At 48.8% G+C, this 25,362-nt stretch overlaps 1 protein-coding gene and 1 non-coding gene across 2 annotated transcripts; both read right to left on the reverse strand.

Moving 5' to 3' along the window:
- Positions 1-30: 30 nt before the first annotated feature.
- On the reverse strand, positions 31-24,886 carry PXDC1 (PX domain containing 1). Its single transcript, XM_054591902.1, has 5 exons — positions 24,341-24,886; positions 12,845-12,936; positions 11,960-12,077; positions 5,257-5,368; positions 31-1,261 (listed from the first exon to the last, which is right to left on the reverse strand). The coding sequence occupies exons 1-5, from the start codon at positions 24,594-24,596 to the stop codon at positions 1,144-1,146; spliced, it is 696 nt and encodes a 231-aa protein (XP_054447877.1). The 5' UTR covers positions 24,597-24,886; the 3' UTR covers positions 31-1,143.
- On the reverse strand, positions 17,996-18,129 carry LOC129085830 (small nucleolar RNA SNORA13). Its single transcript, XR_008530764.1, has one exon. It is a non-coding gene; the product is annotated as a small nucleolar RNA SNORA13 (small nucleolar RNA).
- Positions 24,887-25,362: the final 476 nt, after the last annotated feature.

Raw genomic sequence — 25,362 nt, forward strand, 5'->3', positions numbered from 1 at the left:
CACAAACACCTTACATCCATAAAAGGAGAGTAATAAATTTTATTTAATTAAAATAGATTAAAAAACAGACTGTGTAAAAGAATTAGGATTCTCAATAATTTACTATTATTTACATTAGCAAATGTTGGTCCTTAGTAGACACTGTGAAGACTTAAAAGGACAGAAGCACGCAGAGCCCAGCCCCTCCCTGAGGGCAAATGGTGATAGGCAGGCTGAGTGAGTGGCCTTCCTCTCATTCCCACCCTTTCATGTTAATATGGCAATTTTATCATTGAGAGCTGGGTAACCAGCAGGAGAGCTGAACCTCTGATACCCAGGATGGCTAAAGCACTGCTACTCTGCAGATATGCTGGCAGGCTAGGCAGGGATTCTCTTCCTCTACTGGAGCATTTTTAACTCAGGGTCAGCTTATATAAGCACCTGACAGTCAATGATTTCTACAGTCCTTGTCCCTATTCACAATTCACACCTCCTTTGGCTGACACAAAGCTAGCCCACAGTTTCCAGATAAAAGATGAAAATAAGAAACAAAAGCCACCCATCCTGGTTCCTAAGAAAATGCTGATTACTTAACATACCCTGCCTATGTTGTCAAGAACTTGTCGACTCAACAAAATCTCACATGGGTTGTTTTGTGTGGTTGTGATGGCAGGGATGGCAGGGAATGTGGGGGGTCCGGCGGGCCCTGAGCCACTGTACCAAGAGAAAGGCTCCTTTCCAGGAAGTGATCACAGGAGAGGAGGAACCCAGAAAGACCCTAGGTATTCTGCCCTTGCACTGAGACATCCTGCAGGCACTTGTGGCTCCTCCAAACACTGTGAGGAGCTAGTCTCAGGAAGGCTGAAACAGGCTGGCAATTTGCGGGGGAAAGAGAAGATCTGTCCGTAGCAGCAGGCTTCGTGGACTCCCGAGACCTGACTCCTGTTGTTGGAGACCTTGAGGTTGGTCCTAACCGCAGAAAACTCCACTGATCCACTCTCAGAATACCAGGCCCCATTGATGCAGGGTGCTGAGTGGAGCATGGCAGCAGAGCCATGCTTAGTCAACACAGGCACCTCAGGGCCCAGGCCTGGAGCCAAAGCGGTGAACAGCAGCAGAACCAGCAGCAACTGAAGCCTGGGGATGAAGGGGCCCCCTGAAGGCTCAGTCCAAAATGTCCGTCTCAAAGGGGACCAGGTGGTAATAGGAAAGGTTGGTGTCATATGATGCTGGGTCATCACCATCCTCCAGCTCTGAGGTAAACTCACTGCCATTCTCAAACCTGAAATGGAAAGGACAGAGGTGAGGGCTGAGGCTGGCTCACCTACCCCTACCCTCTGCTGAAACGGAGAGAGAACAGAATGCCATTGACAGGAGGGCACTCAGGGATCGACTCAAAACAGTAAGGAGGGCTTTCCACAATGTGCTTTGACCAGTGGGTGTAGCCTTTTCAATGCTTGCTGAGGAAGTGTGGAAAGAACTATGGTTACAAATGAGGTGAAATGGTCCCTACTCTAAAGACTGTCACAGCTCTGGTTTATAGTGCCTTAGAGACTTGCTCTCTATTCATTAGCCAATAGTTATTGAGCCATTCATTCATTCATTCATTCATTCATTCATTCATTCACAGAGTGACAGTTTTTCAGTCTAGGGACTGCTCTGTGTCAAGCTCTGGAGACACAGCAGTGAACAAAGAAGGCAGGGCCTGTCTTTGGGAACAGGAACTTGCCATGGGATGGGCCCTGTAGGCTACAGCAAAAATGAGAAATGCCATCATGGTCACAGGCTCACCATCTAACTCTATCGTCGGGTCAGGGGCACACAGGAGGCAGGAGTAACCCAGGGAGGCGCTGGGTGAGGGCAGTAACGTCAGTGGGGTGGGTTCCCTCTAGAGGGGAGCCTTCAACTGAAACCACCCAGACACGGCCTCCTAAGCTAGAAAACAAAAAACTCCAAACTTTAGAAGATGAATAACAGAGAAAGAAGGGCAGAAAGTACATGCTCCCCAGGAATGGAGATGAGATGCTGATTGTACTTTTTCCATCTTCCTGAACTAAGAATCTAGGGCCTGGCAGACATGCGTGGGCATCTCCTTCACAGCTCAGCTCTCACCAGAAGCAGGAAGAGGCCTTCGGGAGCAGTGTACAGTGTGTTGCGTGTTGCTTCCTGATGCTTGAAGGCCTCACTACTTGCAGACTCTTGTATGTGCTCAACTATACCTGGAACGCTTTGGAGAGGCTGGAAGGACACAAACTGACCAAATGGCATGCTAATGAGTATCGGACTTGGCTACACTGGCTGGGGCACTGCATGGGAGCACAGAGATATGGGTCCTGCCTTGCATCAAGAGGACACAGTGCAGAATCCTGCTAACTTCAAACATGGGGCCAGAGAGTTGCATGCTTCCTCCAAGTCTAAGCTGATAGAAGTAGGGTAAAGAAGAGGCTGCAGAGCTGGGTTTTCCTTTAACTGCACAGTGAGGGATGTGGGGAGATTCCAGGAAGGGCCCGGGGCCCATCTCAGAGTCCTTGCACCCTGCCCTGCACCCTGCCCTGGGATCATGGGCTGAGGAAATGGAGATGAATCTGTGACAGGAAACAATGTGCAGCCTATGGGGCATCGTGTCTCATGGAGACAAGGCCATCTCTTTAGCTTTGTTGTAAGATGATACATTTCTTCCCTCAAACCAGCACTGGAATGAAACCAAAAGGGGACTGTTGGGTGCAGGGAAAGGCTCAAGCCAAGAGAGGGAGAGAGCCACAGTGACGGCTAAGATGTAGCCCTGCCCAGACAGCTTCCTATCCCCTAGCTACATCTCCTGCCCTCAGGTCAGATGACCGTGAGGATCGAGGATGAAAGAGGAAGCTGGGATGCTCAGGAAAATGAATCACCTTGGTCCTCAGCAGGCCTGGCAAATGCTTCTGCTCCCAATCTATGATGACAGAGTGAGGGCTGCCTCAGCGGTGAATTTCCTGGGAGCCTGGCAACCCCTCCAGCTAAGCAGGGTGGTCACCAGGTAGAGGGTGACTCTCATCCCCATCAGACACACCCACTCATCCCCTGAGTGCTGTGGGTCTCTGGTCCTGGGGGCTGGTATCTGGCCTCTCCAGGGACAGGTGGAAGCAGACTACTTGGCTCCATGGCACCCTTTTAACAAGCAGATCAGACACCACTGAATTCACAGCTTCAGGGCCAAACAGCCTCCCTTGAGTATCACTGAGGATGGCTTCGGCTGGGCAGAAAAGCCTCTAACTACTCAAATGTCATCTCTTCATGTCCTCCTGACCTTGGAGTCACCACACACCACCTGCCTGACAGCCCCGTGGAGTATGAATACACACAGCTCCCAAGAAATAGACAACAGTAGATCATCAGCTCAGCCATGCTGCCCTAGATCAGGCCCTTAGAGAAATACCTGGCAAGCCGGAGGCAGGAAGCCCTTCTAATTGTTCCCCCAAGCCGCCTGAAGGCAGACATTTCTTTGTTAGGTTTTAAGCTTTGCTGGAATCACGGAGAATTTCCTTTGCTTTCTCTCCCTGTCAGCCAGGTGTCCTGGGCAGGTGGCCACATAGTAAGACTGAGTCATGCCCATCCTTGCAAAGCTCTGGGCTAGCTGGGACAGTCATGGTACCATCCTTGCTTTCTGTGTGTTTCTCCTCAGCAGAACTCTTTAAGTTGAACTAACTTCTCATGACTGGCCTCACGCCAGGGTGCAAAAGGCCTCTCAAAGCCTCTCAAGAAGGAAAAGGTTACCTGAGGAACACTGGAGCCAGAGCTAGGACTAGCTGCTAGGACAGAGCAACTAGTGATGAAAGATGGTCAACACTATGACAAGCCCTAGCCAGACATGCCGCCCATTACATTAGAGGACCTCTCCTTTCCAACACTCACTTAACAAACATCAATCTTGTACCCTACTGTGCCAGCCCTGCATTAGCATGGAGCACCTGAAGGTCCTGAACTACTGTGCTATCCATATGCACATACAGCAGGTGCAATGCCCTGTATGTGTCATGGCAAGGCATGCAAAGGGACAACAGTATTTCAGAGAAGGACCATCCCCTTGGCCTCTCCAGCCAAACCTTTTATACCAGCATTTCATGACATCACTGTGAAGGGTTCTTGTGCCATCCACCCAAGAAACAACTGAGAAACTAAGAAAGTGGGAACTGCTGGCTGGAGTCCATTCTATGAGGGTCAGTCACAAAGCAGGGGGCCTACAGAGGTGACACATCCTGGAATCACACTTTGTCCTGCAGTCAACTAGCCTAGATGTGTGTCTCCGCATGTGAGCCTGCTCTAGCCCATTTTTATTCTCAGCTGAGTGGATGGGCTGGAACCTGGGATGTTGAGAAGTCCTTTCAAGCACGGGATGTGCTTCTCATGTGCCCACAGGGAGACTCTGCACACCCAGAGCTACCTCAGGGGCTCCTAAGCCAGGCATTTCACACTCATTACCTAAGGTCTTCACAACAGACACGGAGAGACCGTAATGGTCCCACTGTAAAGATAAAGAGAAGCCAGGAGAGATTAAGAGACTTCCTAACGCTCATACACCAGAAGAGCCCTGGGCTTAGCCTGGACAGTCAACAGAAGCCAAATTATGATGCCCCTTCAAGCGGCTTCCCGATAATTCCCAAGGAGATGACCGGAAGCACAAAAAGGATGAAGGCGGCTGTGCTTTGAGGGGGCCCCAGATGTGGTGCTTCCCAGAACAATTACTGTGGTCAAAGTTCTGTTATAAGAGAAAGGAAAAGTATAGATGTAGAAGTGGTGTTTCTGGCTGTCCTGCCTTCATTAATCAGACACAGCCTCTCTCCCTTCAGAGCAGGCCTTCTGGGCCAGGCTCTTGCCACCTGGGAGTCTGGAGAATTTCTAGCCCTGCGACGTGAGGCCAACATATAGGTAACACCTCTCCCCATCCTAGGAGGCCAGGCCTTATGATCAAGAAGGCTTGTGACTCCTGTACCCCTGCAGGGCCCAGCAAGGACCAGCCCCTGAAGCCTGGCCACTTCTCCTTGATGTCCCATCATAGCCAGCTACTAGGGCAAAGGAAATCTGTTCCCACAAGGTTTATGAACCCAAGCCTTACTATCCTCTAGAAAAGTTGCAAACTCTTTAAATAAATGTCCAAATACTGGCAGGATGGCTGTATGTTTCTGGCCACTTGCAGTTCCAACCTACAGAGCTCTGCATGGCAGTGAACTCCAGGCCCTGGCACTGGCTGTCGGCTCCAGGATCCCATCTATAAAACTACATTCAAGTCAGTGTACTTACAAATGCTCTGCCGAATCCACACCCAGGTGCTGCTCTTTTCTGTTTGGTATACTGTGGTCAATAACAATAGTTTCTGTATTGGCTAAACAAAATCCATTGGACCTCATGATTTCTGAAAATGAAAACAGTTAAAGAAACATTCAGGAAGGGTAAGATTTTGAAGTTTTCAAGTTTGGGGTTTACACCAATCTCCAGACTCAGACCTCCTCCTCTACCTATGGCCCCACCCCCTCCACACTTTAAGAGAACACTCTGCACCCCAGAGGAGCATTCTGGAGCCCATTCTGGAGTTCTGCCACACAGATCCAGGGGCTGACGCCAAGCTTCACAGGAGCCACACCTGCTGACCTGACCTATGCAAGCTGAGAGGCCTCTCTCTCCCCAAGGAAGAGGCTCTGGTTTTCTGAGCTTTCTCCCCATATACCCTTCCCCATGCATTGGAAGCTGGAGCAGAAAGAGCACTGAGCTCACATCTGTCAGTCTGGGTTTGAGTCCGAGTCCAAGTCCAAGTCCAAGGCACGCTGCAGGGGGTGCAGGTTTCTAAGGTCTTGCCTGTATCTGAGACAGAGTAACACCATCACCGCCCTGGGCTGCTGTGTCGATTAAATGAGATCAGTGTGCATTTTAAACGAAACAGGTGACTTCACTTTTCACTTTATCTAATTCTGTATATAAATTGATTTTTTTTTTTACCAAGAAACACAAAGTTTGATCATTTAAAGAGGCCAAAAAAGAAAATGTCTTTGTGTGTACATTGGCTACATGGCGTTAGCTTTTCAAGGACCTGGGTCTGGTCATCCAGTGCTGGAAGGGATGGGAATAGGATGTCTGAGGGTGTGGCAGCTGAACTGGTACCAGCTGGGAGCTCAGGTCCTGCAGCCCAGCCCAACAATGAGCTCTGTGATCTTGGGACTCAGGAGCCATAACTGGAAAACTTCCTATACATTCTCAAATTCAAAGAATTTTCCAAACGGTTATCATCTTCCCATTCAAGGCCTAACACACAGAAACAAGCAGCTCAAAATAGCCCTTCCTCTCTCCTACCTGGGCATAGGGAACATGGGCACCCAATCTTACTGGGCATCTGATGCTACTGTTGTCTGAGAGAGGGTTTTATTCCTTTTCCTACACCTAACCATAATTTAGATTATTTTATTCCCTTGTGTGGATTTGCTTTTATGTAAGTGAGAGTTTAACTCCATGTTTATTTTTAATCTTTCTAGGTTTTGGTTCTCAGTTCTTTAAGTTTCTTTCCATATGAAGAGAATTAGGAAAACTACACAAAAATGAAGAAAGAAAAACAGAAGACTTCCTCCTCACCCCCATAGGATTAAAATGACTATTCATCAATAAGATTTGCCAAGTAATTCATTGCTAAAATTTCCACTTGGCTTTCTGGAGAAGTGACAGCTAATGTTTCACTGGTTTTCTGCAACACCAGCTCAGTCAGTCACTGTGACATCAGCACAACATGCCCTCCCCTGCGCTGTCTTCCTGGCGGGAGCCCACCCGAGAGCCCACCTGCTCAAGAACAAGCACAAAATATCTGCAAGTCCAGAGAAGGAGCACTGAGAACCACCGGAAAGTCAGTGCTTGAAACCTCTATGGTTGACTCCATTTCTAGGTGCAAAAAGGTACAAAAAGATGTTTACCAAAGCCTCAGCGATTCTGAAGAAGGCAAAATCTTAACAAGAAAGACTAAGATTCTCTCCCCTCTCGATTGTAAATGTATGGGAGCACTAATATAAGCAATTAAAAAGAAAAAAAAACACCTTCTTTAACTGCTTTCCTTTAAGTCTGACTCAAATCTATCTCAGGAAGTATATAAAACCTCAGAGTCATGTCAATATAGCCAGCAGACAGCCCTACAACCTTTCTCTCATCCCCTTGCCAAGGGAATTTCTGGGGGAGAACCTTACAAGTGAAAACAAATGTCAGGGCCTTAAAACATTGCTGAACGTTGCAAAGAAATGCCTTGTATAGGAACTTCCTAATCTTTCTTAAGTGTGAAATTTGAAACTCCACAAAATGGAATCTTTACCAGCCCCCAAAAGCAGATGTGTAGTAAATCATTCTTTAGTTGCCTATGCTAGTCTTTTATGCACAGAAATATGGTTTAATAGTTTGCAAGGCAAACCGGGCCCTTGAGAAAAATCCAGTTCTGATCTTTATCCCTGAGGAGCAGGCTCCTTCTTGCTCAGTTTCTTCATCTGTAAAATGGGAACAACAGTATCAATCCTGAAGGGCGTCCGATGCAGATTAAAGGAGATGGTATTTGTAAAGAACCTAATAAGTGCCTGGGGCTTGACAAACAGTTGTTACTGCCATTGTTGCTAATGTCTTCATATCTGTTGTGTCATACACATAGAAAGAACCAAAGCAATGTTATCATTGCAAAAAAGTTACAGCATTTGAACCTATCTTCAAACACACTTAAACTGTTAATTTCTTAGAAATCAGTTTAGTACCTAGAGCAAAAAGAACGAGAATCATTAGCCGACTCAATTACTTTAATCATATACATGACTGATTCCATGAAATAGCTCATTTTCAAGCTACATTTTTGGATTCATATTTTTTTCACATTAAGTAGAGTTCTGCTTTGCCATTTCTTATTTTTCTTAACATTTTGAGCTCATTTTAGAATTACAAAATCTTTGTAAAAATAATACGGAATTGTCACATACCCCTCACCAAGTCCTAATGTTAACATTTTAGGTAACTATAGTACAATTATCAAATGCGGAAAATTAATACTATACTATTAACACAATACTATTAACTAATTATCTCCCTCACTTGACTTTCACCAGCTTTTTCACTAATGTCCCTTTTTTTTTTTGGTTCCAGACTCCATCCAGGACCACTTATTGCATTAGGTTGTTGTATTGCAGTCTCCTAGGACCTCTGACAGTTCATTGGTCTATTCTCCTCTCTCATGATGTGACACTTTTGAAGAGGACTTTCCTCAATTTATCTGACATTTTTCATGAGTTCAACTGAAGTGGTGCGTCCTGGGCAGGAATCCTGCAGAGGGATACCACATTCTCTTGCGTGCATCACATCAGGGGTTATGTGATGTCAACTGGCCTTCCCCCTGGAATGTGGGTCTGTATCACCTGGGTAAGGAGGTTTCTGCCAGTTTCTACAAAGTAAGGTTATTATCTTTCTCTTGGTAGTTAAGAAATACCTTTTGGAGAGATGCATTGAGACTCTGCAGCTCCTATTTCTCCTGAAACTTTTCCCCACTAATCTTAACATCTACCAATGGATCTTTTCTGCAACAATTACTAGGCAGTGTTTGCCTAGTAGTCATTTTTCTTCTTCTTTAACTGCAACAACATTTTCATTGCCCCATATGCCATCAGTCCTTCGGCTCATTAATTTATATATAGCTTTTTTTCTTAGATTTGATAAGCACTTAGATTAACATGGGATGAAGAATGTTTAAGGTTGTATTGACCCAAAGCATCACCAGGAGTCCACAGTATTTCCAGACTGTTCTTGCTGGGGACCCAGGATGAGGCTCAGTTCTCACACCACGAGCGCCTGGCGCCACCTACTGGAGCTCTAGGCCCCTGTACAGTCTGAACATTAGGAGGCTGGATGCTCCCAAGACAGAGTGTGAAGAGCAGTCTCTGACAGCCAGGGAGGCCAGTGCCCATCCCCATGTATTTCCTCCCTAAAAGACCATGTCAACAGCATGAGAAGACATTAAGATGTCTGTAGGGAGAGGAGCAGGAGGGGTTGGGTGAGTGGCAGCAAGCCAGGGCATTTTCACAAATGAATCCAATTTCGCAGGATAGGAGTGGTGGTTGAGGGACAGCCACAGCACAAGCAAAGCCCAGCCCACAAGAGGCTGAGGGTGTGCAGCATTGGGCTCTATGGTGACAAAGTCAAAAAGCTAGAGTCAGCCAGATTCTGACATGCCTGGAATGACTAGGGGTCTTGGGTTTTATTGCGAGCATAAGGTTTTGGGAAAATTAACAAGCCCAGGAAATCCGAGTTCTGGGATGACCACGTCAGCATCTATCTGGGGTCTACACTAGGGAAAGGGGGAGGCTGATAGATGTATGTGGATGTTCTCTGGAGGTGCCAGGTCTGAGGCTCAGGGCAGGGGATCCCCGAATCCAGCAACACCTGTAATATGGGACTGAGGCCGAAGGACACAGCTTGCCCGTGTGTGCACTAGTTCTGCAAAGGGATGTCAGTACTACTGCAAATACCAGTTTCACTGAAAAGTGTTCTTGAATTTACCACAGTCCGTTGCCTTAATATACTGATTTCATCATGTAATGAATAATGAGAGTGAGTCCTTACATCCGTGGGAATACCCCCTCCTGCCTGCACTCCTACATGCTAATTTATATTGGGAAGGCCTGCTCAGAAAGATGGCCACTAGTCCAGGAGTAAAGAAGGGAAGGCTGGGTAGCTTCAAAGGGAGAATCCCCTAACTTGGTGCCCAGTTGACTAGGACAGAGGAAGAGGAGGAAACCCCTTGAAGTCAGAGGCCTTTAGCTCTGCAAGGGTTTGAGAGCGGCACCCCCAGCTTGTCAGGTTGTGCAGGGACTCTGTGGACAGGCCCCCAGGCTTGAGACTTTCAGGGACAGACTTGCAAAAGATGTTTACAAACTCCACTGTTAGGCAGCTCCATTTATTACAAAGTGTTCTGTGCAGAGCCAAAACTGGCAGTGGTTACTTCTGCCCACTGCTATGTCCCCAGGGCAGAGCATGCTGCCCCAGATGATTAGGGCTCCTGGCTGGCACATGGAGGTCACTATCTCTGTCTTCCTAGACCTCGACGCTGCATCCCTAGCCATGTATGCAAGGTCCTGCTGAGGCTCATGTATGGTATAAGCTAAAACCTCTGTCTTCAGTCCTCACACAAAAGCATGGAGAACATATTTAAAAGCTCAGCTCGGGACTCCACAACTATGCCTATTAAAATTCATCTCAGCACTCTCAGCTCTGTAGAGTAAATGTGACTGTATGTTTATCCATGTCATTGATGAGACAGGACACTAAGACAGAGGGCAAGGAATGTTCTGGGGGCCGAGCTGAAGCAACACTCCGGCTCCTGCCACCCACACTGGCCCCAAAAGGACTGTGCTGCTCTTTGCTCTCCCATTTGCTCAAAACAGAAAGAAAGCAAAACAGAGACACCAGTGCCAGGACTTTTCTACTGTGTACTGAGGGACAGAATCTTGCCCCTCTTCCAGGGGACAGCATGCAAAATCCCAAACGGCTGAGAATTAGGGTCCTGGAGCCCCCTCTGAGCCCATAAGACTAGAGTCCAAAGACATCCACTAGGATAAATGACAGCCATTTTCACTCCACTATAAATAAGGGTCTGGATACTAGCAGTTCCAGCTAAGGAGGGCTCCTGAACCTCCCTGCTCTTCTTTCTAAGAAAACACAGGAAGCTGCTGTGGGTAGATACCAAAAGCAGCAGAGACAAAACCACGCTTAAAGCCCATCCTGCTCACACACAGTCATATCTAGAAGTACCTTTTCCATTCTGGGTTCCCAGAACTTGCCTAACCTGTCCACCTCACCCAGCATACAAGTAGGACCCTTATCCCTGCTGTGGCATCAAACTCAAAAGAACACTTTTCTACCAGTGAAGTCATCCCAGCTTGCCCTCTTCTTTCTCCCCATCACCGTGACCACCAATTTCTGCTTAGGATCCGGCTCTGGGTTCTTCTCCGCTCTCATCTGCTAACTCTTCCTCAATCAACTTCATTCTGAGCCCTGCCCCTCCATTCCTGCTCTTCTCTCCTTCCTCCTCCATTCACTAGTGGAGTGCTGGACACAGAGTCCCTCCTCTCTCCTTCCTCCAGATCAAGACATCCCACGGGCTCTCATGTTTAGCTGAGCTTCATTTCCTCTTACGACTTACTGCCTTCCCCCCTGCCCCGCCCCCGCTTACCACCTGGCCAACTCCTCCAAGACTGCACTCGGATGCTATCTCTCGGCAAAACAAGCTGACTGCCTTTAGCCTGGGGATGCCCAGTACCTCAGACCCCCAGGACAGAGCTCTTTTCTCTGCAGGATGCTCCTCAGCAGTCTTCACCAAAACCATACCACAAAGAAATAATAGTTTTCTAAAGACACGTGCACCTCAGACCTTAGAAAACTACCAAAAGGGTGAAGTCCAGGCTTCCCCTACTCTTCTACCTGACCCTACATGTGAGCTGGCCAGCCGCTCTGCTCAGGTGACAATTTGCTCTTACTGCTGTTAACCTTGCCTCTTTAGTTAACTTTTTAGTTAACTTATCAATGCTAATGATATCTAAACTGTGTGCTCCCCTTTTGGCCATGGCTGCCCTAAAACTAAGAACAAATTCAATGCTACATTATGTTGAACCGTCTTATTTTAGCAGGCTAGACTACTGATTCCAGCAGTTTGCTTCAAAAATGCCTTGGTAATTATTTTCTTCACTATACTATTTCTTAAGTAAGCTCCAATTTATATGACAAACAACTCCTTTAAGAAGCAGAAAGAATATACCCTGTATGTCAGAAAGCACACTGTTTCCTAAAGATCTGGTAATAGCCTCTCACCCACTACTGTCAGCATTCTGTTGGACTGTCTTTCCAGAGCCCGGGGGGGAAGGTATGTCCTACCACACAGGCCTCACCCTGAAAAGGCTTGCAGAAAGCCACGACAGCATTTTATCCAGGCCTTCTCTGTAGCTCTTACCTGATATTTTCACCGGACTTTGAAAGCTGGGTTGAATTTTATGTACATTGTCATTTTTTAACACCTGATCCAGAGGAGATCTTTCAAAGAAGGTGAGCACAACTTCTGACCTAGAATACTGGGCAGAAATAGGTTAATCACTAAAAATTCATCGTCTGCGAGGTGACCCAGTCTGATGCTAATGCCCCTGAGTTATTTAGATAGCCCACAGGACGGACCACACTGAGGAAGTGGCAATCACTGGACTTTTCATTTCCTTTTGGCCCGATGTAGCTAAAATGCAGGCCCCAGGGACAGGTAGGACAGGGTAACGGAAACAATGGCTAGTTTCCCTGGGTGCTTGATAGGTGCCCCAGTTTCACCAAATCTCCCTTTGCTTTGTACTAAACTATGAGTGCAGCAACTCTCCCCATCCACAGAGGAGGAAATAAAAGCTTTACAAGAGTTAGGTGGTCTGCCTGACTCCAGTCCAGGTTCTTAATCACTGCTGCACACAAAGCTTGCAAACTTCCTTAAAGGCTACCTGCCAGTGTTGATGCTAACACTCCCTTGGGCTTCCACACTCCCTCTTCTCAAACACCCTCAGCAAGACCTGTGGGCTTCTGCACAGAGGCAAGAACACAAAACCACCATAGTGGGGGGGCCACGTTCCCTCCTACTCAATACCTCCTTGGTTCCTATCTTCCACTTTCCCAGGAAGGAAAAAAATAAATAAAGCCACCGGAGCTTATAGGAGTCTCCCTTTCCCCTGGTTATATCCACCCATGTCCCTATGGCCTGATACTTCAGGAAGGGGCAAGTGGCAAAGGGAGCAGGCAGGTCAGTTATGTGAAAACTGGCCACATGTGCTGACCTTCCACCCAGCCCGCATCTGCCCTCACTTACCTTACATGGCATGCTTATGATGGTCTTCAGCAACTTCTCCACCTCATTGAGCCTGGTCTCTATATCATGGGCATCCTTTATGGCGACCAGTCCTACAATTGAGACAAACATGTATAAAATCAGAAAAACAGACCAGGAAATGTGCTCCTGGATTAAATACAGACACCAGGCATCTCATGATGAGGATGGTACTCCAGTGTCACCATGCATGAAAGGTGTCTGGGTAAATCTGCTCAGCCTCATTCATGTATATAAAACCCATCCTGAGAGCCCTGTTCTAACCCTCACATTAAGTTTCAAAGACCCAATGAATGACTTGCATGTATGCTAGTGGCACTGCCTATCCAAAAAGAGGAGTCTGGCAGGCCGGAGATGGCAATGAGTGGGGCCGGCAGGAACAAGCCAGACAGACCATCCAAGACCCCTCTAAGCAGTACACCCTGGGCCAGCTCCGTAAATACCCTGGACACCAGAGCTCAGCCAGGACCACTCCGCAGCCACCAGTGCGGGGGGTACAGCTAGAGGAGGTTGCCCAGGACACAGCGACTCCCAAGAACACAGTGAAAGAAGGGAAGCGCTCTACTGGACACAGGCCCATCGAATTAGGGCCCATATTTTGACAAGTCATTTAAATGCTGAGTTTGAAAGGAAAAAATCAGACTTTGACCCAATGTGGCATAACTCAGAGCACTCTTCAGGAATCCGAGCTTCTGTCCTTGTTACTTACCAGAAGCCCTGAGTGGCGGTTAGAAAGTGCAGCATGCTGTTTTTAAAATACTACGGCTGCAGCATGAAGGTTCAGGGTATGTTTCTGACTCCCCATGAGCAGTAAGGAACACAAATCTCCCCATTACAGCTTCTGTATGCGGGCCTCCGAGGGACGAGAAGAATCGGATTCCCAGTGAACTCTGCTTCTTTCACGTACTTCCTTTGACCTGGGATGACAGCGCCTGTGAGCGCTGACCAAACCACACAAGCTGAAATCTCAGAACTATTATCAGTTACTGAAGCAAGAGTTCTTTAGAAGTTCTGGTTTCATTTTGTTTTATAGGAAAAAGCGTTGTTTGGTTTTTAGGCAATTTGTTGACTAAGCCTACATAGTGATAAAATTAATTTCATAAACCACATATTGAAATTAAGAGGCCCACAACGTACGGTCCCTGGAAATCAGAAGTAACCCCAGACACAGCGCGAGGGCATTTTTGAAGGTCCAGGCTACATTAGGGGTCCTCCACAATGCCAGCTCACATCGAGGCCAGGAATCGTTCTCTCAACTTCCTAAAGCACAGGACACCCCTGCTTGACCCAGCCCACCCTCTGTAAGCCAAAAAGGCCCAGGTGGCCAGATGGCAGCTGTCCAGGAAGCAGGAGTCCCAGAGGCATGAGGGTGGGTGATGTCTTGACGGCTGGGAAACCCCGGCCTCTGTCCATTCAGCCGTGCACATACCCCAGCATGATGCCCCAGCTACCACCAGAGAAAAAGCACTGGGTCACCCTCTCCTCCTCTCCCCCAGGTTGGCCCATGCCACCACACCACCCTGCACGTTGCGGGAGGCAGGAAGGAGAGGGAAGAAAATGCCAGGCTCTCAGGATGCTTGTTCTCCAGGCCCTGAATTCCTGGGAACAGAATTGCAAACACATACACTTTGCACCAAACCCTTTGATCTTCTGCTTGCTACAGAGAAGTGTGTGGAGAGAAAGAGGGAAAAAAATCCTCTGTATAGTTGTTTTCAAAAAGAAAGGATAGTTATGTAAATCATCCCCACAAAGTGTTTCATTATTCTAAGATGAGTAAAACTATTATTGTACTTCAACTTTTATTACAGCTAGACTACTAGTCTTAAATCAATCGAGTGTATCACAGTAGTGTGTTCTGTAGGCACATTTGTAGGAAGATTACCCTCTTGTTCAGTGAGTGCACAGAGCATATTTATACCCATTTTATACGTTGTAAAACATAATTTAACAATCTTAAATTAACATAGAGGTTTATAATTCTTGTATCTTTGCTTTAACAGCATAATTTTGATTACATCTTTAATTAACATTCAACCTATGGTTGGGTTAATAAGATTTCACCAGATAAATACATCCTGTTCTATATTGCTCTTCTTTTAAAGTGACCAGATTTGGCAAATAAAACACACGGCACCTATTTAAATCTGAATTGCAGATAAACAAAGAATAATGCAATAGTTTGGATAGATGTCTACTAAAAAATTATTCATTGTTTATTTGAAATTCAACCTTAACAGCATTTTATCGGGCAACCCTATCTTCTTGGTGACCCATTTTCCAGAATGACCTAGAGAAAGGCAAGAGGCACATGATCAGGCCTCTGGAAATAGTATCAGTGCTTTAACTCAGTGCACAGACCCTCCCGGATCTGACCCCAGCCCACCTTACTGGTCTTGTGCCCAGTGTGTACCCCACACCCTCACACCACCCCTGAGGAACAGGTCCATGCTACACAAACAGAACCCCCACCCCACCCCATGTAGCACTGCCTGTGGCTGGGACAACGTTCCTGCCGACCTTCCCCCATCTCCAGGCTTGTGAATGAGAAAATCCCACCAGGCCCTTAACAGGCGGGCACATGCCCTCTGCTCTGTGAAGCCTCCCCACATCAAGGCCAGGAGACTTGGTCTGCCTCTGGGCTCCCAGGGAACTCTCTCCTGACCTCTCCAGAATTCACCACTCTGCACTGTGGCTGCTCCTCCACCTATGGGTCTCCCAAGTCCACCACGTGAACCTGAGGGTAGGAGGTGCCTTCGGTTCATCTCATTTTTATCAGCAATCAGCACAGAGCCAGACACATGAAGGGGATTCAGTGTTTGCTAGCTATTTGCTGACTGCATAAAGTTGCCTAAAAGAGCAAATAAGTTAAGTATTAGTTATCTCCCAGGTATACGCTCCATCCTGCTTGTGAGATAGTGATGTAGCTCACACTTAATCACTTCACATTCACCCAGACCCCAGCCAGGACCAATCAGCCGGCAGGTTCTAGGTCACTGGCTTCACAAGAAAGCAGCCCGAAGAGGGCAAAGTGGCATTAAGGTACGTAGTCACCGGCCATCCTGGTTTGATTTTATTTGTGGAAGCGTGCAGAACCACATGGCTTCCTTTCACCTGTCCTGTTTCTGAATGGAAGCCAAGTGGTACTCCACAGAAACGGAAACATGCTTCAAAACAAAGGGAGGCAGAGGAAATATAAATGGGGAGAGGAAGACACTGGAATCTCTTCCTACAAGAACACAAATGACAGTTGCTTATTTTAGTAAACTCTGGGCTTTTGGTTGGAGCACTTTTTTTATCATTTACTCCTCCATCCTGGCTTCCCATGTGAGAGTCAAGCTGGCCATCTAGATCAACTTTCTGAAGGTGCTGCCCTCTTTTCTCCAAAGAATCCTGTCCACGTGACTGACAGGCGCACTGGACTCTTCTCCCCTGGAGGGGCCTCAACTGATTAAAGGCGATTCATGAAGTGATGGATTCAACTGTACTCACTGAAACCCATCTAAGAGCAGCAGGCCAGGGCCAGTGGATGCTACACCAGCACCACCAGAGCCAGGAGCACAGTGCTGAGAAGCAGGGACCTCAGGACTGGCCCACGGAGGCTGCCTCGCCCCAGCACAGCCCCCAGCACCCAGCCAAGGGGGCATGAAGGACTCACGACTCCTCTGGGGGCTTCTAACAGCCTGGCCCTCTTAAACTTCCAACGTGCCCTGGCCAAGGTGGCTCAGTTGGTCGGAGTGGGAGTGTCGTCCGGTAAACCAAAAGGTTGCCAGTTAGATCCTCAGTCAGGGAACATGCGCAAGGCAACCAATGGACGTTTCTCTCTCACATCGATGTTTCTCTTCCTCTCTCTCCCTTTCCCTTCCCTTAGCTCTAGAATCAATAAGCATGTCCTACAGTGAGGATTAAAAAAACAAAACAAAAAACCCTCCAACATCCACATCTCCCTCCTTTCCTGGCCCTGGAAATCACCCTACTTCGATTGTTTTAAGTGTTTCCCATCAAGTGGTGGGTACATTAAATAAATGTGTTAAGAAAAAAATTTTTTTAATATAAACAAACCCCAAACTGCTCTCTGAGGCAACAGTTCAGAAATAAATCTTCATTTTTAAATTTGGAATTGTTTTGTGCTCACTGGGGCTTCTTCCTTCAGGTTTCTCAATTTCACAACTGGGAAATCCACAAAGACCTTCTGGTGACACCCAAAATGATTATTAATTCTAAAATGACACAGCACTGAGAAGTCAAGTTGTGAGCAGAACCCACGTATGGGACATTGCATTATTTTTCAGGGACAGATGATAGAAACTGAGTCCATGAAGTACTGCTACCCCAAACAAACTAATTACAGGCATTGGAGTGGGTTGCTTTCTAGCTTATCTGTTGTTATTTTTTTATCCTATCTATTGTATCAGTCCTTTGTGACCCAGGAGCTTTGACTTTTTAGCAGCTTTTTCAAATATCAATTGTTTGCAGCAAATAACAGTTGTAAACCTTATTTTTTTTTTTGTAATTTGTAACCTTTATTTTTTCCAATATATTTGTCTCTGCCTACCCCCCACCACTTTCCCTTGCCCCCTCCCTCCTTCCCTCCCTCAGCTCTTCCCCTTTGGTTTTGTCCATGAGTCCTTGCTATATGTTCCTTGACTTTCCCCTTCCCTTCCTTTTCCCCATGCCCCTCCCTCCTTTCCTCTTGTCTCTGTAAACCTTATTTTTTTCAATGTGCTTAAAAACAGTAATTTAGGATTATTTAAAATTTTATGTTTTACACTCCAAACATTAGGGATAAAATGAGAATTTTATGGAGATCTTGTCTGACTCAGTTTTACTGCTTGAGATTGAAATAATAAATATTGCAGGCAGCAAAATGGTTGTGAATTTGCAGTTAAACAGAGACACTCAAAACACCTCTTGGTTGTGTGGCTGTCATTCCAGAACTGGCCAGCAGGGAGTGATAGCACTCTGTGAAAGCCGGGAGATTTAGTCCAGGGAAGAGAGCAGGAAAGGATAAATCCACTACCAACCACACTGAGATTCTTCTGTTAGGAAGTTGACTAAGTAGATTTCACAGCCCCCAGGGGAATTTTTCTAATTTCTGATAAAAACATAACCACTAATATAACCTTAATTTTTTTTAACTGTTACTTATGCAGCTCCTATACCAAAGACATCATATTCAAGGGCAGGGAAGGGCTACAAAGTGTTTAATTTACGCCTTTTTTGACACCACATTCACTAGCTTGCGAAGGTGAATGGGCAACACAAAGGCAACTAACCTCAATTTTTAAGATTTCACTCTACACAATCTGTGATGTGAAAAATATCATCCAGATTTAGCCCCAACTAGCAATTTGAAACCAAAAGATTGATAACACAATTATACCTCAATTTCAGTGTGCCTACTTTACATACATTTGTGGGATAAAATCAGCCCAGAGCAGCCAGGGTAGAGTGCCCTTTCTAAACTAGTTTAGACTTGGAAATTGAGAACACAGATGTGTTTCTGTCAGTTTCACAATTAGCTTCTCTATGCAAACACAAACACCTGATTTATTTTCAGAACCCAAACTGAACGTGGTGACAGCAGCACAAAAATCTACCAGGCACAACATAAACAAACAAACTAGTTTCCTTATCTCAGAACTGGTTCAAAGTCTCCCCCCACCCCCGGCCCCGCCCCCCCCGCCCCGCACAGGGAGGAGGCATTGAGCAAAACACCTCTGGAAACTGTCCCAGACCCAAACCTAACCTGAGTGCCTTCTGCTGCTGTAATTCTGAGGAAAAAAGGCAGGAGGCTTCTTGGGTTAGTTGGCAAGGAAGCACATCCTTCCCAAATCACATGAAGAAGTGTCCATTACCTAAAGAGCACAAGTCTCGTGAGAGGAGACCCCCACAACAGAACCCTAGGAAAATTTTCTGTAAAGTGAACTTTCAAGTCAAGTCAAATAATAAATTACATTTACAAAGTTCCTTTTCCATTTCACAAATGTGTCCACCAACACACTGTATGGTTAAGCAGAACGTGTGGATGAGATGAGGAATGCCGGGGGCCGTCTTGTGTGCTTCAGAGATACACCCGTATATTCTTTACAGGCTGAGCATCATACAAGTTTTAGAAAAAATATACTTTAGATTTTCTAGGAAAGCTTTCTAGGCTCACTTCTTAAGTGTACCTGTTCCCTAAATAGGTAGCCAGTATTCAAGAAACGGAGACTAAGAAATGATGAGCTTGAGGACATAAAGAGTGGTGATATTCTTTGCACACTGAAGCATCCCTGGGACCCGCGGCCACTTTGCGCGAGCTCTACCCCTTGCTACCTGCTACATACAGGTGGTGCCCGGCTGGTTCACCCTGCCCCACCGGCTGCCCTTGCTCAGTGATGCTCATACCTGACTGTGAGAGTTGGGAATGTGGCTACACACTGAGTTCTCTGCATCTTTCCAAGAATGAGAAGCAGGGGCAGAGACAGGAGCAGCAGGATACAGAAGAGGTAGAGAAAAAAATAACACTTTCTCAGGACCCAAGAAGGGGGTGAGAGGAGACATCCTTCCTTCCTCTGCTTCTTCCTATAGCTGTGGGATGCTCCCTTAAGTGAATGTTATTTTATCATGTGAGGAAATGTGTTGGACTTAAAAGTACTGATCTTTACTGTGTCCTTCCCTTAATCCTTCCTCCTCTAGGCCTCTTCATTATTCTCCCACTAAAAGCAGAACTCCCTTACTAAACATGTTTAAGAAGCCATTCACCTAGTCAGTCTGCCTTAAAACACCAAAGGTGTTTAGGAATATCACCCTCCTCTAGGCCCTCACAGCAGGAAGCACCGATCATTTACTCATCTCAAAGTACTACCTGCCCTCCTGCTCCGTGCCAGGCAACCTACAAGCGTGGGAGCTACTGGGGCCAATGAGCTGGGCAGGAGCCCCGCCTCCCAGTGCTTTCATGCTGGCCAGGAGGATGGATGTGAGATGAACACTGGTCACAGTGAGTGGGAGTGTCCACTGGGAGCCAGGGTGACATCCTCTCAGGTTAGGAAGCCTGAAGGAAGGGGGTGAGGGAGGGAGAAAGAGAACAGGCTGTGGGATCTGGAAGGACAGAGGCCCTAAGGATGCCCGGATGGGTAGCGCAGGGGCAAGGAGGGCTGAGACCAGTAGGGCCTTACACACCACATGGCGGGGTTTGCCTGTGGGAACAAACGGCAGCCGTGGCTTCCCCTGCAGGCTCTGACCACAAGAAACCTGTCCACCCGGCAATTCTGTTTCTGATGGTGATACACATACCATCCCTCGGTATTCAACAGTAACCTGCCTCTCATGAAACTGCCCCCTGGACCACAGTCCCTGGGCCTGACCTACATGAAGCACCAAATTCTAGCCTCTGCCCCAGCAAAGCTACAGGCCTAGACTGTAGGGGCCCCTCTAAGATGATGGAGGGGAACCATTTATGGGCACCCTCTTTAGCCTGGGCAGGGGCTACCAGCATCCCTGCCTCCCCAGGACAGGAGGCTGAAGGGCCATGCCTGGCAAGGGTGCTGCCAGGAGCGGAGGGCCATGCTCTGGTGCCTGCTCTCCCCGGCTGGCTGACTGCCCTTTCTTGACTGCCCATGATGCAAGAAATATCTTCCACCTTTTGGCAAAGTGTTTTTAAAAAGAGACAGCAGAGAAATGTGGGGCCTAGACTTCTTTTAAAAAGGAAAGGGGACCCATGTCCGTTGGGTCCACCCTGAGGGCAGCCAGGATGCCACAGTGGGGTAATAGTGCTGTCTGAGCAAGAAGCGGAATTAAGTTTCTCCTTTGAAATTTGGTGGGAAACTACCACAACGTAGGCCGCCAGCTACTGAACCACCTCTGTGTGTTTCTGGCCAGCTCCTTCTCTAGTTGAGAGGTTAGCTCCGGTCACCTGGTGCCACAGCACACTGAGATCTGATGGGATGAGATTCCTGGACCATGAACCAAACTCAGACATGTGGCTACTTACAGAGGAAAGAGTGGAAATCAGACTGAAGTCTGGGCAGCAGCAGGGTGCCGGTTTGGGAAAGATAAAACAGGAGGAGGAGAGAGAAAGAGCAGGCTACATGGAGGCGGGCGGTCCCAGCACGGGATCGGAATGGCAGAGCGCGCCACCTATGCTGCCCGGGGGGCCCGGAAGAGCACCTAGCCCAGGAGCACCACACATGGAAGAGATCCAGAGCTGGGCTGTAGTTCAGAAAGGATACCTCAAATCCCCCTGAGAAGTGAGAACTGCCCGTTAAGAGGGACAGGGTACCCTAAGGTGGAGCTATTCACGGGGTGGGGGTTGTATCACAGACAAGGGGCCGGCTCACCCAATCCCCCACCAGGCTGGGCAGAGATGGCCTTTGTGCTCCTGATGTGCTGTCCGTACCCATGTGGCCTGTGTACTTTCTTCATCCACTTAGCAAGTGAACTTGGTGGCTCTGCGGTCCGTCCCCCTCCATCAGGTGGCATTCTCCCAGCTAGTTTTGGGACAGCACAGAGCTTCTCCCCTCTCTGCCCACATGACCGTAAGCGGCCAGGCTCAGGGTCTGGGAGCACAACACACATCTTCCTCCAACTGTCAGAGTTGTGGGAGGCTGGTGGGTGTGTCTGTGTCCACACCTTCCTGCTTAATACCCTGGATGCCGTAACTCCCATCCCTTGGATCTCAAATCTAAGAATAGACAGTCTACCCTGTGCAGGTAGATTAACATCTTCAGTGATACAGTGAACACAGACATGCTCTAGTATCACACAGGCTGTCAATGAGAGGCTTTATTTGGAGAAAATGCTGAAATACGGCACGCAAAGGTGGGCCCTACACCAGCTCCTCCTGCAAGCTTCCCATCTCAGTGAATGGCAATTCCACTTCTCAGGTTGAAAGCTTTGCTTTTGGCCTGACACTCCTTTACACCCCACATTTGGTCTCTCAGTAAATGCTGTGCCTCTTCCTTCAGACATATATATATCAGTGCTTGACCACCTCTTACACCTGCTCTGCTACACCTGGCGCAGTGTCCCTGCAGCTCTTGCTGGCTTCCTTCCTTCCTTCCTGAGTCTTTCTCAACACAGCAGCTGTAGTGCATGTCAGATCAAGTCACTCCTCTGCTCCAAGCTCTCCATCTCTGAATAAGGGCCCAAATCTAAGCCTGATTTGCCCACTCTCTACCTCCCTAATCGTCTCCTACTACACTCTCCACTCCGGCCACAAGAGCCTCTTCACCAAAGTCACCAGGGAACTGCATGCTTCGGGTCCTTTGCACTTGCTCTTGGCTCTGTCTGTAATGCTCTTTCTTCCCCAGGCAGCGATGTGGCTCAGCTCACACCCTTTCTCAGGTCTCCACTCAAAGGCCACTTCCTTTGGGACCTTCCAACCACTCTACCCTCACTGCCCCCATGACTGATTGCTCCTTTCCTTGATTACTCTTTTTCTTCTGTACATTTATCACTATTTTTTTTTAAATATCTTGTTTGTTACTAAATTTCTCCCAACCATATAAGAATCATGAGGGCAGAGATTGTGTGTGTGTGTGTGTGTGTGTGTGTGTGTGTGTGTGTGTTTTGTTCACTATTGTGTCCCTAGCACCTAGGATGATACCTGGCACATGGAAATGAGGTGGACTTTTCTTTTCCAATAGTGTGATGTATTTTACTTTAAAAATGATTTCCCTGGACTTAAAAAGATCTGAGAAAGGAAAAGGACTTCCCTTAGGATTGTACAATAAAACTAGGTAGTACTTGGGGAAGGAGCAGCTTGTTTCCATGCAGAGAATCAAGGACTAGAATCAATTAGGGTCACCCCTAGTCTGGTCCCAGGGGGTACTGAGCCAGCTTACAGAAATCCAGCCAATTCCATCATGGGCTGTTATAAAGTCCTTTAGACCTGGCTGGGTTGCTCAGTTTGTTGGACTGTCATCCCTGTACACCAAAAGATTACGGGTTCGATCCATGGTAAGGGCACATATCTAGGTTGTGGGTTCGATCCCCAGTTGGTGTGTGTTTGAGAGGCAACAATCGATGTTTCTCACATCGATGTTTCTCTCTCTCTCTCTCAAAAGCAACAAAAAAAATGTTCTCCAGAAAAGATTTTTAAAACTTAAAAAAAAAAACAACCAAAACAAATAGCACACCCAAGAAAAACTGCTGCCATGTTTAAAATAACACTAAACTATCTCTAGAATGGCTATAAATGTTAGAATCTGGGGAGCAAAAAGAAAACTGAAAGGCAAGCTCTCTCACTCAGGGCCTCCAAACCTGCTGGCTCTGGGAGTCTTTCCAAAATGTTGTGTCTGCCAGAGGATGTGTTACGGGAACTGAGTTACTGGTCCATATAATTCACACTCTGAGGTGGGAGGTCATTACCAGAGCTAATTAGAGTAAGACCTCAAGCACACCAGCAGCTAAGGAGACTTTTCCCTGGCCACTCTCACCATCAGTAAGTCCCCTCAAAGTACCACCAGGTCTCCACTTAGAGGACTGCAGAAGGGAAGGCTTATGGGTGTCACCCAACTGCAGGTGGTCACCCAGTGAGGGTAAAGGAAGTGGGGCTTCTCAGAAGCCCTACAGACTTTCCTGGCCTTTTAGACACCCCCCCCCGCCCCCTCTCCCCGCTGCGCAATCTGTCCCATCTCAACTTTAGCCTTTCTGGCCCTTCCTCCCCTCTTTCAACCTCCTCTGCCCAGTCTCCAAAGGGCAGCCTGTGGGATGGGCGTCAGCCAGGCAGTAGGAAATGGGAAGCCACAGCAGTTCTCTGAAAACTCCAGTCCCCAAGAGCCAGGACTAGTCACAAGGCGAGGGAGGAGGCCGCTGCAGTTAATCAAATCCGAATGTTGGACCCACCCCTGGGGTGGGGACCCTAGCTTTCCTCTGCAGCTGCCCGCAGAGCTGCCCCTCCCGAGCTGTGACAGAAGCCTGCGTGGCAATTCGCACTCAAGCTTCTCTGTCAGCGGAGAAGAGTCGCGGCCCCTCCCAGGGAAGGACTCTGAGGGGCGGCTTCCAGACACGACGCGACTCCCAGCTGGCCACTGTCCTTAATTCTTCCCAAACGTTTCCCCAGCCCAGCCCCCTCCTGCCGCTGTCTGGGCGGGCCGGAGGGTCGCAGCCGGTCCTCCCGAAAGTGGGGAGAGAGGCGATCGCTAATCTGGACCAGGGGCTGAGACTGAGAAGCCAGGAGGCCACCCCTACACTGACCGCCGCACTGGTACTGGTCAGTGACTCGTCCTAGGTGACGATCAGGGACGGCCTCGGGGCTCCATGGGCCGAATCCCTGTCCTCTTGCCACTGAAGCCCTTCATCTCGGAGTAGAGAGTGGAAGTGTCCCCTATCCCGTGCCGGGGACGAAAGGGAGAGCCGCAATCTCTGTTTAAGTAACTTCCCTTTGCCTTCCCCTCTCCGTTTCATGCACTTTCAAACGATCTCGCAACCAAGTCTCCCCCTAGGACCTCATCCACGGCGTCCCCGGCCTCACCCCGGAGCCCGCGGCCCCCGCACCTTGGCGCAGTGGCGCGCGCGCCAGCTCCGGCCGGTCCTCGGGGAAGGCGTCCCGGAGCCGCTGCCACAAGCGGCCCAAGTCGGCGAAGCTGCGGTGCAGGTAAAGCACGCTTCGGTCCGACCACTCCGTGCGGATCTCGAAGAACTCCTCCTCGTCGCCGCGCCGGCTGACGATGAGCCTGCGAATGCCGTTCACCCAGCAGCCGCGTACGAACATGTTCACAAGAGAGGTGCCCTCAAACACTGCCGAGGCCATAACGCGGGCCAAGCATGCCCCAGCCTCCGGGGCGCCCTCGGCCCCCGCTGCCCGCCGGCAGGGGGCGCGTCCGGGCTGGTGTGTGCCTGGAGTCGCCCTGGGGTCTGTCCAGGGTCGCTGGGCGCTGTCCGGGATCGGGATCCGTCGGAAGTGGGTCTCAGGTCTGATCAGGGCCTCGCGCACACTTCTGAGACAGCGCAGCGAGAGTCGCTCTGGCCGGAGGAGCGGCAGCTTTATAAGGCTCTTCCCTTTGCGGGCGGCGCTGCTGTCGACGTCGAGGCCGCAGCTGGTCCGCTTTCCTCCGCCTCCGGTTGAGAGGGCGTGTCGCGGGACGCACGCGGAGGGGGTAGCCTGGCTCGCCGCCCACGGTCCCGCGCTGCAGACCCCGGAGCCCGCGCTGTTGGGGCCGCATGGACCCCTGCCGGCGGAGTTGGGGCCGAAACCCGAGCTCTCGGCCCCGCCTCTGCGCCCCCCGCCCGAACCCGGACAGCCCTCGCCGCTTCCTTCCCCCGCGGCCCCGGAGCTGCCCGCCGGTGACTGGACGAGAAACTGGGAAGGGAGGGTGGGAAGGGAGGGCGTGGCGGGCCTACGCTCTGGGGTTCTCGGAGATCTTTTTCTTTCCCGTTCACGATCCGCGGGCACGCTCCGGGTCGGGGGTTTGCGCGCCCCACCCGGCCCACGACAGGGCTGGTACTTAAGGGTTGTCGGGCAGGGGCTGATGTCTGGGCCGAGCGCGCAGGGAGGCTTCAGGGCACACTCCGAACCC

This window comes from Pteronotus mesoamericanus, unplaced genomic scaffold (assembly GCF_021234165.1).
Source record: "Pteronotus mesoamericanus isolate MK-2021 breed Mesoamerican mustached bat unplaced genomic scaffold, CSHL_Meso_final scaffold_31, whole genome shotgun sequence".
Taxonomy (NCBI): domain Eukaryota; kingdom Metazoa; phylum Chordata; class Mammalia; order Chiroptera; family Mormoopidae; genus Pteronotus; species Pteronotus mesoamericanus.